Here is a 15,479-nt window from a genome sequence, read left to right as displayed (position 1 = left end):
GGAAACATGTGGGGTTACCATGGTAACCATCTACAATCAGCTGCTCATCAGTTAGTTTGTAGTCGGACTCTTTCCTGTCACAGACAAACTGATAACTTCATCTCGATCACGTTAAAAACAGGAAACATCCACTATGATTCAATGTCACTGTTTAAATAAATATCACTCATACACAGTCAGCTGTTACATACTGTATATATGTGTACTGTGTGTATATGTATGTTTAAGTGTGTGCTGTGTGTGTGTGTGTGTGAGATCATTCAAGCAGTTTCTTATGTTAGATGTTTTTTTTTTTTTTTTGTCACTGTGTATTTTCTAAACTTTAACTTATTCACCAACGATTTCACTGATTTTCTTCATGATCATTTCTTCATAATGAACTTTGACAAACAATCTTCATTTTAATCAGAATATCACTTTAATGAAGTGACATGATGTCAAACTGTCCGTGCTGATTCTCTCAAACATTTTTAATCTACTCCACACCGACATGTCAGCGCTCTGTGAGATTCATATTATAACTAGAAATACGACACAAGGTGAAATGAGCTGATCCTAATGAAGAACAAAAAAAAAGGTTTGTCCAAATAAAAACAGATTTAAAAAAAGTTTTTGTAAAATAACAACCAAAGTAAGACAATACTGTCATTTTACAGTTATTTGTCATTTCATACAGAAAAAAGACTTCATTACTTTCTGCTTTCTTAAATTACAGACTAATGTATGTAAAATGAAAACAATGATCTGTAATTCAATATGTCGCTTTTGAGTTATTCTGCTTCAGTAATCTAAAGCGTTGGCTGATAACAGCAGAATCATTTGAAGCTATAATAATTGTAATATAATAATGGTGAGTGCACATATTATTAAAGTGGATGCTATGTTTACCCAACCAGCCTCAGATCTAACCACTGTATCAGTAATCAGCAGGTTAGCTGGTCGTCCAGAACCCGGCTAACGTCCCACGCTGATGTTGCAGATCTTGCAGCTGGGATCTTTCTTGGCGTTGAGGGTGGACTGACTCATGAGCTGGTGCCCACTGATCTGTGTTACCATCCCTGAGGACAGATCCACCGGCTCCGTGTAGATCACTTCCAGAATGACATCCTGAGCGTGACGGAAAGACAGCAAACCATCGTCCTCTTCGGTGCAGCTCAGGAAGCAGTTGTTGGATCTATCCAGTGCCGGTAGCCTCCCTTTACAAAAGACGTCTCCTTTGGAGCCGTCAGGAGCGAGGACCAGGATGACGTAGTGATAGGACGTGTACATGCAGTAGAAATCCCCAAAGTAGATGTTTGTGTTGTGGTTGAAAAGGATGTCTGCTTGGATCTGTGCAGAAACAAATGAAGTATAAATGTTCTGTACAGCCTCTCCTCATGCTAATACACCTCAGGTTTCAACAACTGAGCAACGTCAACCGTACAACCAGAAACCAGTAGAGCAACGTCAACTGTACGACCAGAAACCAGTAGAGCAACGTCAACTGTATGACCAGAAACCAGTAGAGCAACGTCAACTGTACGACCAGAAACCAGTAGAGCAACATCAACTGTACGACCAGAAACCAGTAGAGCAACATCAACTGTACGATCAGAAACCAGGTTGTACCTGGAAGCGGTAGGGTCCGTATGGGGAGTCCTGGGGGGGTTTTCCAGTGTTGAACTCTGTGTTGCAGCTGAAGAAGACTCCCTCCAGTTTGCCACTGATGGGAGATCCGTGACTGCCGCTGTTGTCTTTCACTGCCGGCAGCATCCGATGGCACTGAGCGTCTCTGGAGCGATAAGAGGGGCTGTTCAAAGCACACGAGGGGTTAAAACACCGACTGAGGTCAAGGCCCACAGTCCATGGCAGGCCTGCATACGAATGAATGTCCTACCTAAACTACCCATTCTAGATGCTGTCTGTAGACATTCCTAAAATACATTTGATGAACTAGACCAGCTGATTTCAAAATTTTTATGGCAATCAAAGCTTCCTAGGGTCAGACTAAAATACTTCAGCTATCCAGATTACATGGAGGTGATTCCCAAACTTCAGGTTGTATTTCTGGGCTGCACAGCTGAGACCCCTAACAGCATGGCTGCAAGAAGAAAAGCACATGCCAGCGGCTCCTACAGACTCTTGGTGAGACTCAGATGAGCGAGTCTCAACATTAAGCAACACTGGTTTGATAAATGGTTTGGTCCCCTCTCAGTTGGACTCACAAACCTACACTAACTTCATAAAGATGGGTGTTGCAAATCATTTGAACAGTTAAGAATGGAGATTACACCAATACAGACGTTTTCAGGTATTTACAACTAAGGGATTTTGTAACAAACAGAGAGAGGGAACTAAACTAATTATCTACTTACTCATTTCCAATGAAACTCTTCAGATTAAAGAAAAAAGGGAAATGAAATGAACACAGGCATACAGCAAGACAGGCGGGAGGAAATATGTACAGAAGCACATCAAGTGACTAACTAATACATGTTGGGAATTCAGGTGGAAGGTAACAAGATTCTTATTATATCTGACATGTGCCCATGCACTCAGATCAATGCTGGAGAAGTTGTGGACACATTGGTAACTCAAACACTGTGGACCTAAACTGGAACAATACCCAAGCTGCTAATACTTGGACTAATACCAACACACACAACTAGAAGAGGGAAAAATACCTTTTACAGATATTACTGATTACTCTTAAACGTATTACAGTTCAATGGTTAAACCCGACCCTCCAACATGTGGATGGAGAAGGTCTGGGAAATCCATCACATGGAACCAATAACTTATTAATGGAGGCTTCAGAAAGATTCGTTAGCAGATGAGAGACCTGCCACGACCATCCCAACACATTTACACTGCTTACTATTGAATTACTTATTGTTATGTTTGTGTGTTACTCTTGTTGAACTATGTAACACACACACACACACACACACACACACACACACACACACACACACACCTGGCCTGTTGGAAGTATTCCTGCTGCTGGTTTCGGTAGAAGACGGTGAACGGCAGCATCCTGCCGGCGATGGCCTCGGCTTTGTGCAGCAGCTGGTTCAGATGGACGGTGGAGTAATCTGCAGACACAGAACATGTGGGAACAGCTGAGGACACACAAACAATAACATGTACACGCTGAGAACAAAGGTTCTTCAAAGGTTCTTTAAAGGTTCTCTGGTTCTACAAGGAGCCATGAGCATGATCCATTTTCCATCAACTCATCGGCTGATGACCTCTGACCTCCCAACCATAAATATATATGACGAGCTCGTGTTCTTTGACCAGAAGTCGACTTCTTCTTCTTCTTCCTGTCTGTCACATGACGACAACCCTGTTCATGTTCTCGTTTTCAACGTTTGATTGATCTTTACAGAACCGCTTGAGCCCACAAAGCTCAAACGTTACTGATCCGTCCTGCAGTGGTTTATGATAAAAGATTCTCTGTGGACCTAAAACTGATTCTTCTATGGCAGATTTTAAAATATTCTGAAAACGTTTGAACGCATCATCAGCGAGGCGATGAGTTCACAGACATATTCGAGGTGTCCGACCTGCAGTGCAGAACTCGATGATCTCGCTCCATCGAGAGACGCCGTAGCCTCCGTCGGGCTGTTTGGCGGCAGTCTGGACGGCTACGGTGTACTCTGTGCGAGGGCTCAGGAACCAGTGACCTCGCACCTTCATCGGCAAGGGAACCGCCTTCGCCACCAGCTTCGTCGGTACGTCCTGAAACACAAAGACACGAGAGGTGGAGGACAGTGTTCAGTCATCACAGAATAAATGGAGATTAGTGTTACGATTAGGTTCCCTCTCACCTGCACCATTCAGTACACACAGTACCTGACACCTCAGTGTACAGTGTTACCTGTCTCATCATTGTTCCTGTTTAAGTCACCTCCTCCCTCTGGTTCTGTCACAAAGCGTCATCTCGTATCAATCAGCTGACCAACCTTGTGTTTAAACTTGTTGGAGTTCTTGTTCTCCTTCTTGTTGAGGTCGATGAAGTAATGTGTGATCCTCTCTCTGCCTGTGCTGTCCATGTCCCAGCTGATCTTAAACGAATCACAGGTGATGTTACTGATCCGGATCTGCTGAGGGACCGGCAGGTCGTCCACGTCCCCGATGCTGCTGTCTGCAGACTCTGAGCCTGAAGAAGAGAGTCAGTTTACCTGCATGAACCTGCAGACGCACACACACCTGTGATTGGTCAGTAGGTTTCAGAGATGATTTATTAATGATTAATAACACATGGAGCACAAAGTATGAATCCATCTGTAAATCTGACACAAGATAGAAATGAGTCTGGATGATGTCGGACGATTATATCAGAGTCAGTTAAACTGTTTTCATAATCTAGATAAACTAACAGATTAAAAATAATCTGAAGGATTTCTGTTCTCCTGCTGTGTGAGTGCAGACCTCCATGTTTCTCTTCATCTCTGCAGAGCTGACAAACGCTTCAGTCAGAGTCTCGGAGACCCGCAGGCCGAACAAGTGGCCTGTTGAGACAAAGACGTCGGCGTGACGTCTTGTTACGACTCAAATGTTTTGTCAGCGTGAACTGGAAACTAATGAAGACTCCTCGGTCCGCGCTTCATTCAATGAGCTGTGCAGTGATGGAGGAAGTACTCAGATTACTGCCGTAAAAGTACTGACACTACACAGTACAACTACTGTTTACATAGTTGGCTGCTTGATTGGTCATGAATGACTGAAGAAGAAGAGTTCCTGCTGCTCCTCCTCCTGCTGCTCCTCCTCCATCCTGTCAGTGAATGAAGGAGGTGAAGCGTCTATTCATCCACCCTGGGAAGGTGATTATCCACAGGACCTGAACAAAGTCCTGACAGACTGAGCTGCATTCACCGTGAACACAAACAATTTATTTTCATCAACACATTTTACAAACAGAACTTTGGTTGTCAAAAGGTTCTTCAAAGGTTCTGCGGCATGAAGTGATCATCCTGGATTCATCTGCAGAGGAACGCCGAGTTTGAAAACCATCCAGAACGTTAAAGATCAGTCGTGTCAGCAGTTTGGGCTTTTCTCTGAGTTCTTTAAGAGAAACAGCTTCAGTTCTTCATCTGTCATGCATCAAACACACTGACCTGTCAGGCTGCTGTCAGGAGGCTCCATCACGTTCTCACTCAGAACGTTCTGCAGAGGAACCTTCAAGTCTTCATCCAGCCTCAGTCTGACCGCTGCTCGCTCTGTTTCAGTGATGTCATGGGGAGACAGACAAAAAATCTGCAGCTGCTCGTTAATCTGCCGATTCATGGATTTCAGAATAAAAGCTGGAGAACATGAAGGAGGTGGAGGAGAACAAAGACGGAGACAAAACATCAAAATAAAATCAGTTTTCACAGAAATTCTGTAAATTAAACAAACTGTAATTTATTATACGAAGAACGACAAATTAAAGTTTTTCTGCTTCCTTAAATTACATATTTAAATTTAATCTGTGGCTCGTTAAAGACTTTATTTTGTACCGTCACTTTATCAATATTAAAAATAATTCAAACATCTGAAACTTTCAGAGAAACTCTGAAAGTTTCAGTCAACAACTCGTAGTTGTTGATTTTTAAAGACATCAAACTACAAAATGAGAGAGTGACGTCATCAGCTGTGGATTAACACAAAGTGAGGAGGAGGAGGAGGAGGATTACTGGCCGGCTGCACTGACGTGGATTAAACGAGCTCACATAAACAGATTAACGAGCCATCAGGAAAGTGTGTGTGTGTGTGTGTGTGTGTGTGTGTGTGTGTGTGTGTGTGTGTGTGTGTGTGTGTGTGTGTGTGTGTGTTGAGCTGGAGTCAGTAAACAAACTGGTTAATGACGGTTGCCGTGACGATGCTGATGAGGTCGGGACAGTCTGTTTGATGTAAGATCACCTCAGAGCTGCTGTTACCATGGTTACTCTGCAGTCAACCAGGATCAGAGTTGAACTTCTGATGCGCAGTGACAACGTTTAACCACGAGGTGTCAGTGTGACACAAAGATGACGATCAGCTGACTTCATGGCTTCTGTGATTGGTCTGCAGCAGATCCTTTCAAAATAAAAGCTCGTTCAGTCTCAGGTCTCCTTCACACTTTTATAAAAACTTTAAATTTCACTTTATTGTCGCGCTTCAAATGACAGAAACACTAAAATATTTGAAAACAAACGTTTGACGTCTTCACGTGTTGAGACAGACGTGACTAAAACACGAACACGGCAAACAGACATAAAAATATTAACTATTAAACATCAAAGCTGTCCGTGTGTCCCGTTTCCACAGGAAATGACATCACAGGAGTGTCTCTGAGTCGCCGTAGAGACACGACAGTCTCTTGGGCAGTTAGCAGCAGGAGCGTCTCTGCGCGGGTTAGTGCATCAAATAACGTGTCGACTCTGCAGCGTCCTCAGACGACCTCGGGTGTCTCAGGACGTCCTCCAGCACCAGCGTCCTCGGGCGTCTCCGGACGTCCTCCAGCGTCCTCGGGCGTCCCGTGCACTCTGAAGCGGTACATACAGGTGTAGTCCTGGTGGCCCCAGTTGGACAAGATCTGTACCTCAATGATGTGGAAGGAGAGGTCACTGTCCTCCTGTCCACAACAAAAACAAAGACATCATGAGATGTGAGAAGACAGTCCTGCACTCATACGTCTGGGCTCCGTCTTTTAGTGGTTGGTGAGATAAAAAGGACAGACGCCGAGCTGCGCTGACTGCTGTTGGTGACCTGGTGGATGTTTGGTGTACCTCACTCACAGTGACGGAGAAGGTCTGCAGAGCTTCTCCGTCCTCGTCGTAGGTGAAGCTTCCCAGCAGCGTCCCTGTCACCTGACTCTCATCGTCCAGACCCTGAAAACACAAACTAACACGTGAGGACTCAAACACCAAACAAACCTTTTCCCGCCTCAGCGTCGCTCTCTTACGTAGACGCTGAAGTCTCGCGGGGCGCTGTGCAGCGTCCCGCTGGGTGCCAGAGCTTTGGGGACATGCTCCAGGCTGAAGGCGGAGGGGACGACCCTCATGGAGAGGCGGATCACCAGGAAGCCCGCAGAGCCTCTGAAGGCCCAGCAGTTCCCTGGATGGACGTCTGGCTGCAGGAGAAGATTCAGCATCAGCCTTCACCAGGTGAGAACTGGTTTTCCAGCGGTGACTTTCAGAACAGGCGCGTTACCTGGATCACAGCTCGAGGAGACTGTGAGAAATACCAGAGAGGAACCCCGAACAGACTGAGCAGAGCCGCCTTCGTCTCGTAGGTCTCGGAGCAGCGAGTGCTCAGGATGCTGCCACCTGCAGGACGAGCACAGACACCTGTCAGGGAGAGGTCATGTGATGTAAACAAAACAGGAAGTCGGTCCTGATGGTGTTCAGTACCTCCAGACTCCAGAGCATAGTCGGCGAGGCCGGTCCGGTCCTGAGAGAAGATCCGCAGAGCGTTCTTCACGATGACGTGGACGTCCTGAAAGAGATGACGGGTCAATGAACGTCGTCTGGTCTAAAGAGCCATGAACTACATCTGAATCTGTGCTCCGTCACCTCCTCGCTCACGGCGGCCTGCAGGACAGCCTCTCTGACCGGCGCGCGGCGTTGGTCCAGCTGCAGGCTGACGTTCTGCAGGATGCTGAGCTCCATGGAGGCCAGCGCCGCCTGCAGGTCGGCCCCACTCACGTACCGCTGCGACAGCCACCGGAGCAGCGACTCTGGGAGGCCGACGGCATCTCCGGAGGACCCGTCCCTCACCGTCAGCTGGTTGCCGTAGAACAGAGTCCGGACCTCCTCATGGACCTGAGCGGAGACCTGCTCCGAAATCTGACAGAACACGTGGAAAGGATGAAGCTACAGGAAGTTCCTCAAAGCTAACGGCGAGCTAACGTCACTCTCACCGTCTGCTGGATTCTGTCCAGTCGGCTGCAGCCGTCCCGACACCCGGACAGACCCTCGACGTCCCGCCTGACGTCCTGTAGAGCCGCCTCCAACCGCGCAACCTCTGCCAGCAAGGCATCATGGGACTGACGGTCCACGCCGACACTGCAGGAAGTTAAAGACAACTTTAAAGTGGCGTTCACTCGGAGCGCCGCAGAACTTCAAGATGGAGGTGAAGGCCACCTGACGGCAGCAGGAAGCGGGGATGAAGGTGAGACTGCAGCTCCTCGTCTCTGCTGCTCTTCCTGTGGGTCGTTAAAAACATGAACAGCTGATTAAACACGATGGGAACGTTGCAGGAACGTTTGCTCAGGGTTGTGTCGTACCTCCGTGTTGGCAGCCAGCGCCTGCAGCTGCAGCTCCAGCTGCTCCAGCCGGGACGCCTGATTCTGCTGCTGCCACAAATCCTGCTGCCGAGTCTGCACACACAAACACAGTCTCATGACCCGTATCTCTGAGCTGAGCCGGGTCTCCTGGTCCAGGTGTGTCCGTATCTGACCTGTTCCCTCTGCCGTCTGTCCTCGTCCAGTCGCGTCCTCAGCTGCTGTGCCATCAGGCCGCTCAGCCACGCCTCGTCACCGCCGCTCCGAGCAGAGCTCTGCTGCTGCTGGAGGTCGGTGTACAGCTGCAGCACCTCCCTGTGCCTCTGCTCCGCCTGCTGCCCGCTGGCCTCCACCCGCTCCCACAGCGCCGTCAGCCTGTGCTCAAGACGAACGAGCCGAGCCGCCTCCATCGACTCGTCCGCCGCCACAGGCGCTTCCTGTGAAACGACGGAAAGTTTCAGAGCGGAACGACACAACAGCAGCTGGAACATGGCGGGGTCAGTACCTCCGCTCCTGACGGTGTTTCAGCTGGTGGAGGTCGACTGTAGATCGGCTCCTCGTAAGGCTGCAACTCCCTCGACTCCACGGCGCCGTCTGCTGATTGGCTCTGGAAGGACACCGAGTCGTAGTCTGAGGACGTACCGGGAGCTTCGGAGACCGCCGTGCTCCACTCTGTGATGTTGACAACTGGAAGGACAGACCAGAGACCAGCTGGACCAAACCAGGACAGACCTGAAGGACCAGAACAGCTGGGTTAGACAGAACCTGAGGTCCAGACCATGAGTCTGCGGGGACGTCACAGAGACTACGTCCAGGTTTTAGACAGTCTGTGGAAACTCACTGAGGAGAAGCAGCAGAGGGAGGAGAACCAGCAGGAGTCTGAGCGGAGCCCTGCAGGAGGAAATCATCATTAGGAGACTGATCAGGAGAAGTCTGCAGACAGACGGAGATGGAACATCTTCAGCTGAACAAAAACTTGCCGAGTCAGGAGAGAGCCGGGGGTCACGTGATGCCATCGTCTGTGGAGCCACCTGTACAGATCAGCTGCTTTCTTACCTAAACACACATTATTTATTTTATTCAATAATCAGATGATTCATTAGAGCCTGTCACCAGCTGAGCAGATGGATGCAGGTCACCAAGCAAGAGAAGAAGAAGAAGAGGAAGAAGACATGCTGCACAGCAGAAGAAGAAGTGGAGGAGCAGAGGGTCGGGTCGGGTCGGGGCAGAAGAACCAATAAAAACAGGTTTGACCTGCAGAGCGTCCGGCGCTCACAGAAGATGAACACAGTGTCTTGGTCAGGGGCCAAAGTGCTGACGCTGCACTGAGAGTCAGCTCAAAGAGACACGAAGCTGAGGAGGCAAAGAGACGTCAGAGACACGGAGACGGACTTCAATGTCTCTACGTAACATCAGGACGGCATGCAGCGTCTCACTGAACTGATAAATCTACCGACACTGAGAGAACGGCACATTAACCTGTGAAGACTGCAGCAGTCCACGTCAGCACCAACACACGGGACGCCACTGAGGACCAAACTGAAGACGGAGACGGACCTGATGGAGATGAGGTGACAGTATCCGTCTCGGAGTGTTGTTTGTCCTTACAGTCGTCACCTGTTGGTGTCAGCAGTGTGTTTAACCGACAGGTTTGCCTGAACACTGCCGACAGCTTTCAGAAGATTTCTCCAAGGCGTCACACACGTCACACAAGCAAATCAAAGCTCAACCAGCCGGCAGAGACGGAAACCAAAGTACGAGCTACGACTTCTTCTGAGGACGTCCTCGATGTTCTGAAGCTCTGAAGGTTGGACCATGGTCTACCTGCGCACCATCAGGGCTCAGGTGAGCTCGAGTGTGATTCCTCAGACTTCTGACCACCACGCGGTCTAACTAACTAACTAACTAACTAACTAACTAACTAACTAACTAACTAACTCAGACTTCATCGTTTATTTGATGCAGCCAACGACGACGTTCATCGTCCACGAGCAACAAAAAGGAAAATCAGTTTTAACCAACACAAAGAAAAGCAGCTGTGCGACGGCGTGCTTCATAACTCACACAGAGGTCCGGTGGGATGGAGCTCCTCCTGGTCCGTGGTGGACTCCCTCAGGTCCATGACTCCACAGTGACTGGATCGAGCTGCAACAGAGAGGAAACAGTCAGGACTCACTCAGGACCAGGTCAACACCTCACCACGTCCTCAGGACCAGCACCGGCTGCAGGCGGAGAGAGAGAGATTTGCATTTTGCCATGGCAACAGCCAAAGTGAAGTGAAGGGGTGCAGCCCATTTGTTTGGGCGGGAACACGACAGGTGAGCAGTCAGAGCTCAGGGGAAAAAAAAAAAAAAAAAAACTGATCCAGATCGGGTCTTCTCAGAGGTTCCTCCAGGCGGGTCTTGTGGTCCTTTGCAGTCAAACTGTACAGAGAGAATAGCTTCAAGTGAAGAAGGTCTTGATCATTAAAAGGTGTGAGTGCGAGATGGACCGGCTGATTGGTGCAGTGTCAGCAGTACCAGACGTTGTACTGGACCGCTGTAGTTCACAGGGAGCTGAGCTGAAGGCCAAGCTCTTCAGTTGTCCATCTACGTTCCAACCTTTGGTCATGAGCTACCAGCTGAGGTGGTTCAACATGATCAGGGTTCTACAGGGCGCCTTCCTTTGGAGGGGTTCTGTCAGACCCAGACATAGCCCACCCAGCCTGGGGGAAGCCTCAGGTACTCTGTGCGTGACCTGCTGTCATCGTGACAAGCGGATCGCTGTACGGGTCGGACACAACATCTCAAGGCTACTTCAAATGATGAGGCGACCCGTTTGTCATCGGTTTGCATGTTCAGTTTGTTGCTATGAGAAGCTGATCAACAGGAAGTGAACGAACAGCACCGAGTGAGCCCAGGTGAAGAAGAAAGAGTCCCTGCAAACCTGCTGAGTGGACCCCAACAGAACCAACCAACAGAACCAACACCGGGACACACCAACTACAAACCAACAACCTCTCACAGTCAGTACCTCCGTGTGTGTCAGTCTGTCTGTTGACCTGTGGCAGCTTCGTGGCCAGGTGTGTCAGCACAGACACACACCTGGCTGCAGCTGTGCTGACACACAGCAAGCCGGAGTCCAGCCACAGCTGCAGAACATCTGGAAGAACCGGACATCAAGAATCAGGAGCAGGTGACACCTGAGAGTCTGACTTAGAGGAGGAGGTGGTTTACAAATGATACAAATATTTGTAGGCAGAGGAGGAACAGGAGGAGCAGGAGGAACAGGAGGAGCAGGAGGAACAGGAGGAGGAGGAGGAACAGGAGGAGGAGGAGGAACAGGAGGAGGAGGAGCAGGAGGTGTCAGTCCACGTTTCATGAAGCGTGAGGAAGCACAGCAGCAACACAAAGACCTCTGATTGGCCAACAGGTACATACATGTTGAAGGAGTCGGCCAATCAGATCTCTTGCTGCTGCTCTGTGGGCGGGACTTAAAGTTCCACTGCACCGTTTTAAAGTGATGTCACTCGAGTCAGCGTCAGCTGGACTCGAAGACGTGACCACACCTCTGCAGCAGGATCTAGATCTACGTCACGTGAAGCGACGAGCAGGGGGCGTGGTCACTCAGGTGTGCTACCTGTCACGTCGTGGTGTTTCTGCAGCGTCAGCTGATGAAGCAGAGTGAGCAGGGACATCACGCAGGCTGCTGACCTGTCCCACGCGGACGCCAGCACACCTGCTGAACAAAGGTAACGTCAAACACAGCTGATGAGGTGACGTAGTAATCCACAGGTGGTGTAGTAATCCACAGGTGGTGTAGTAATCCACAGGTGACAGGAGGGGGCGCTCCTCCACCACAGAGACTACATCACAGCCAACATCCTGTTTATGACATCACATGCTCACCTGTCCGGCTCTTGCGGTGTCGGCAGTAGATGGTGGATGTTTCCGGTTCTTCTGGCCCCGAGGGCCCGGTACCCGTCACGGAGGAGGAGGTGGTGTACCTGGAGGAGGTGCATTGCGTGGACTCCTTCCTGTCCGAGTGCAGCTCGCAGTCCTGACAGTAAACCCTGCTGAGCGTCTGGACCAGGTGTTTGGGACAGCGGTCGTCTGAGCCAATGAGAGTGCGGTCTGCCAGGATGGTGCTGTGCTCCGCGATGATGGTGCTCTCTGTGACAGACAGGTAACAGGTAACCGGGCTCAGCAGCCTCTACGGACAAATGGCAGAGGAGGAGAGCGAAGAGGAGGCCGACGAGGAGGCGCGTCACTAACAGACAGGTGTGTTTACTTATGAACTCACCTTTGGGGTCGACGTCTTGGTCCAAACCTGAAACATCACAGGAGGAAGATCACGTCAGACCAACCTCGACCACGTTTGTGTTTCCTGTCCCTCCAAAATAAAAGCTCTTCTGACAAACGTCTCCGTCAGTCAGTCGAGCTCCTCGCGATGCTACCTGCTGGTCTGCAGGTTTTCTTCTTACCCCAGAAGGTGTCGACCAGCGTGGTCTCCTGGACGGAGGAGTCGTCCAGCACTGAGGAGAGCAGGGAGGCGTCAGAGGCGATGCTGTGGAGGCTGCTGTCCAGGAGCAACGGGCCGGCCAGTTTACGAGGAGTGCTGAGGAGGAGAGACTCTGAGCAGGAGACGGAGAGCTGCTGAGAACGGCGAGACTTCAACGACCTGGAGGAGGAGGAGGAGGAGGATGAATGAGCAGGAGAAGAAGGTGGAGGTGGTGGAGGATGACACGCTCACCTGGTGCTCCTCCAGCTGGTTCCTCCCACACTGAAGGAGGCGCTGCCGTGCGGCAGGCTGCGGTCCAACAGGCCGTCATCGAGCCGCAGGCTGCGTCTGGACATGACGCCGGCGTGGGAGGAGGGGGGGGTGGGGGGGAGGAGGAGCTGAGGAGGAGCTGAGGAGGAGGAGGAGCTGAGGAGGAGGAGGAGATGAGGAGGAGGAGGAGATGAGGAGGAGGAGATGAGGAGGAGGAGGAGATGAAGATGAGGAGGAGCTGAAGAGGAGGAGTTAGTGGAGCACTGATAGCAGCAAACATGTTGCCATGACAACCATCCATCATGTAGTTTACCAATTGATAAAGTAACTGTCCCGAGCACCGCCCCTTTTCTCTGTCATCCAATCACAGCTGAGCTTTGTTTTGATTGGCTCGTGTTGGCCATGTCAATCACTTCCTGTGTTTGTTTCAAATTAAAAGCCTGCCAACTGAAGTCATGTGACACCTGGTGGTGGAGCTCAGTACGACAGGTGTGCAACAGACAAGCAGACATGACTACAGGTAACCTGACACACACACAGACAGACAGGTGGAGCAGACAGACACACACAGACAGACAGGTGGAGCAGACACACAGGTGTATGAAGGTGAACGTGTTCTGACGTGGTCACATGAAGACGTCATCAGTCTGATGATTGACAGGTTGTGCGTTTATATTAAATAATCATTATTCATATTATGTTAATTTATGTTAATCGCGTGAATAATTAACATGTTTGCTTACGTCACGTGTCTGCGGTCATAAAGTGCCTGCCTGCTTCCAGCCAATCAGCGTCAGACGTCAGGGAGATGACGTCTCACAGGACCAATGAGAGCCCGCGGTGGGCGGAGCCCCGCGAAAAACAAACGGCCGGTGCTGCTAACGTTAGCCGTTAGCTTCAGACCGGACACACGGTAACAGACACGGGAAGTACCGACCTGCAGGCGGAGCGGGAACAGGTGGAGCGGGAACAGGTGGAGCGGGGACAGGCGGAGCGGGGACAGGCGGAGCGGGGACAGGTGAACAGGTGGAGCGGGAACAGGCGGAGCGGGGACAGGTGAACAGGTGGAGCGGGTACAGGTGGAGAACGTCAGTTTTTCTGTTTCCCGCCTAAACAACGACGTCAGCGGTCTGCGCGCGCTGCCGTCACTCTCAGCTGATGTCTCGTGAGCGGAAGTTCCTCTGGACCGTCTTTACCGGCTGTAACGGGCCGCACGCGGAGTTTTACCACCGGAAGCTGCTCAGCCTCTTATAGCGGCGGTTAACGCCCCCGTGTGGCGGGAAGACCGGATGACGTCAGCAAAGACCAAAGAGTTGTTGAGATAGTTCACTTCCGGTCCGGACTCTGTCGTCTTTGACAGGTTAAACCGGCTCGCGGGCAGGTAGAGTATCGTTACTGTGAAATAAAGTAACGATACTCTACCTGCCGTGTTTGTTTGGAAGTCTGGCTGAAATCTGTAAAACAGAAACACGCAGAAGTTCGTTTGTAATGAGAGAAGCTTCACATCCTGTCATCACGTCCTGTACTCTGACCTACTGTCATCTCTGCTATAAGAACCTCCACACATGAGTACAGTCCATTTAAAACTATGTTTGACATTACAAAATATACCGAAAGTGATATTGAGTAAAGTGCAAGCATTAACATGCAATGATGAGCTACTTTTATAAATGATTGAAAATACTAAGAACACTCTGAAAGTGAGTGTGTGGGTGTGTGTGTGTGTGTGTTGTGTGTGTGTGGTGTTGAGGTTCCCCTGAACTCTGTCACCACTGTCCCATACAAATAAACACAGACATAGAACATACAGTCTGACTGTTTCAAGGTTCCCCTTCATTTGACCCACACTGATGGCTCAAAATCCATCAGCATCAATAGATCCAGGGTCAAATTTGACCTAAACAGAGCCTCAATGTACAAACATTAATAGCACCTGTACAAAGGTATACACACAAATATTTCCTGTTTGTGTGTTTTGGTTCATAGAATGACATGTAGAGTATTTTTACTGCGGTCACCTGAACAGTTTGTACACTCAAAAACAATGTTTGGTCAAAATGCAGGATCCATTTGAATGACTTGGGTTTAATATAAATGAACTAATGAACTTTATGTGAAGCAAGTAATAAGATTTATGTGATAGTAATAATAAACTCAATGTATTTCCACGACACACTAACCAGGTTTATGCATTCAATATTAATAAAGACAATTTGTTTGTGCAAACCCAACAGTGAAAATGAATGCAGTCATTTTGACTTTATTAGTACGATTACGTAATATTATTACTTGCTTCACGTTAAGTTTGTTCAAATATGTTGGAGTCTGACTGTTTGTGATTTCCAGCTCTGTCTGTTCTTTTTTGTTCAGATGAAAGACACCAGAGACAAAATGAAGACCTCAGATCACATCAGCTTTCTGCTCAGATTTTATTATTTCACACACAATCAAACTTTGATTGAACTTGGAAATATTTATGTTGTTTTTATGTTTTTTTTTT

At 49.2% G+C, this 15,479-nt stretch overlaps 2 protein-coding genes across 15 annotated transcripts; both read right to left on the bottom strand.

The window, feature by feature from the left end:
• Positions 1 to 254: 254 nt before the first annotated feature.
• LOC104938944 (phytanoyl-CoA hydroxylase-interacting protein-like) lies at positions 255 to 5,999 on the bottom strand. Of its 3 annotated transcripts, none has more exons than XM_019269051.2 (7): positions 5,887 to 5,965; positions 5,103 to 5,288; positions 3,948 to 4,144; positions 3,549 to 3,723; positions 2,957 to 3,074; positions 1,609 to 1,789; positions 255 to 1,329 (listed from the first exon to the last, which is right to left on the bottom strand). In XM_019269051.2, exons 2-7 carry the CDS (start codon positions 5,269 to 5,271, stop codon positions 955 to 957), a joined length of 1,215 nt encoding a protein of 404 aa, XP_019124596.1. In that variant the 5' UTR covers positions 5,272 to 5,288; positions 5,887 to 5,965; the 3' UTR covers positions 255 to 954. The 3 variants fall into 3 exon arrangements, with proteins under 3 accessions (XP_019124596.1, XP_027132930.1, XP_027132931.1); XM_027277129.1 differs by having other exon boundaries at positions 1,609 to 1,771; XM_027277130.1 differs by having other exon boundaries at positions 256 to 1,329; positions 5,103 to 5,204; positions 5,887 to 5,999.
• Positions 6,000 to 6,073: 74 nt separating this feature from the next.
• Positions 6,074 to 13,079, bottom strand: LOC104938941 (SUN domain-containing protein 1). Of its 12 annotated transcripts, none has more exons than XM_027277117.1 (22): positions 12,962 to 13,079; positions 12,693 to 12,889; positions 12,512 to 12,538; positions 12,118 to 12,381; positions 11,849 to 11,950; positions 11,243 to 11,371; positions 10,295 to 10,375; positions 9,710 to 9,847; positions 9,485 to 9,583; positions 9,211 to 9,286; positions 9,072 to 9,121; positions 8,736 to 8,962; positions 8,407 to 8,667; positions 8,234 to 8,326; positions 8,091 to 8,152; positions 7,868 to 8,012; positions 7,521 to 7,793; positions 7,359 to 7,443; positions 7,159 to 7,274; positions 6,911 to 7,078; positions 6,735 to 6,836; positions 6,076 to 6,580 (listed from the first exon to the last, which is right to left on the bottom strand). In XM_027277117.1, the coding sequence occupies exons 1-22, from the start codon at positions 13,063 to 13,065 to the stop codon at positions 6,398 to 6,400; spliced, it is 2,982 nt and encodes a 993-aa protein (XP_027132918.1). In that variant the 5' UTR covers positions 13,066 to 13,079; the 3' UTR covers positions 6,076 to 6,397. The 12 variants fall into 12 exon arrangements, with proteins under 12 accessions (XP_027132921.1, XP_027132918.1, XP_027132920.1 ...); XM_027277119.1 differs by having other exon boundaries at positions 6,744 to 6,836; XM_027277118.1 differs by having other exon boundaries at positions 11,849 to 11,947.
• Positions 13,080 to 15,479: the final 2,400 nt, after the last annotated feature.

This window comes from Larimichthys crocea, unplaced genomic scaffold (genome assembly GCF_000972845.2).
Source record: "Larimichthys crocea isolate SSNF unplaced genomic scaffold, L_crocea_2.0 scaffold83, whole genome shotgun sequence".
Classification (NCBI taxonomy): domain Eukaryota; kingdom Metazoa; phylum Chordata; class Actinopteri; family Sciaenidae; genus Larimichthys; species Larimichthys crocea.
This window is presented reverse-complemented; position numbering and strand designations above follow the sequence as displayed.

Excerpts from the sequence above, each read along its gene's own strand:
- LOC104938944 (XM_019269051.2), bottom strand. The coding sequence starts at position 5,271 with ATGAATCGGCAGATTAACGAGCAGCTGCAGATTTTTTGTCTGTCTCCC. Across the intron at positions 1,790-2,956 it reads GAATACTTCCAACAGGCCAG|CCCCTCTTATCGCTCCAGAG; the intron begins GTGTGTGTGTGT and ends TGCTTTGAACAG. Across the intron at positions 1,330-1,608 it reads ACGGACCCTACCGCTTCCAG|ATCCAAGCAGACATCCTTTT; the intron begins GTACAACCTGGT and ends GTTTCTGCACAG.
- LOC104938941 (XM_027277117.1), bottom strand. The coding sequence starts at position 13,065 with ATGTCCAGACGCAGCCTGCGGCTCGATGACGGCCTGTTGGACCGCAGC. Across the intron at positions 11,951-12,117 it reads ACACCGCAAGAGCCGGACAG|CAGGTGTGCTGGCGTCCGCG; the intron begins GTGAGCATGTGA and ends ACCTTTGTTCAG. Across the intron at positions 8,963-9,071 it reads CCCTCTGCTGCTTCTCCTCA|GTCTGTCCTGGTTTGGTCCA; the intron begins GTGAGTTTCCAC and ends CTGGTCCTTCAG.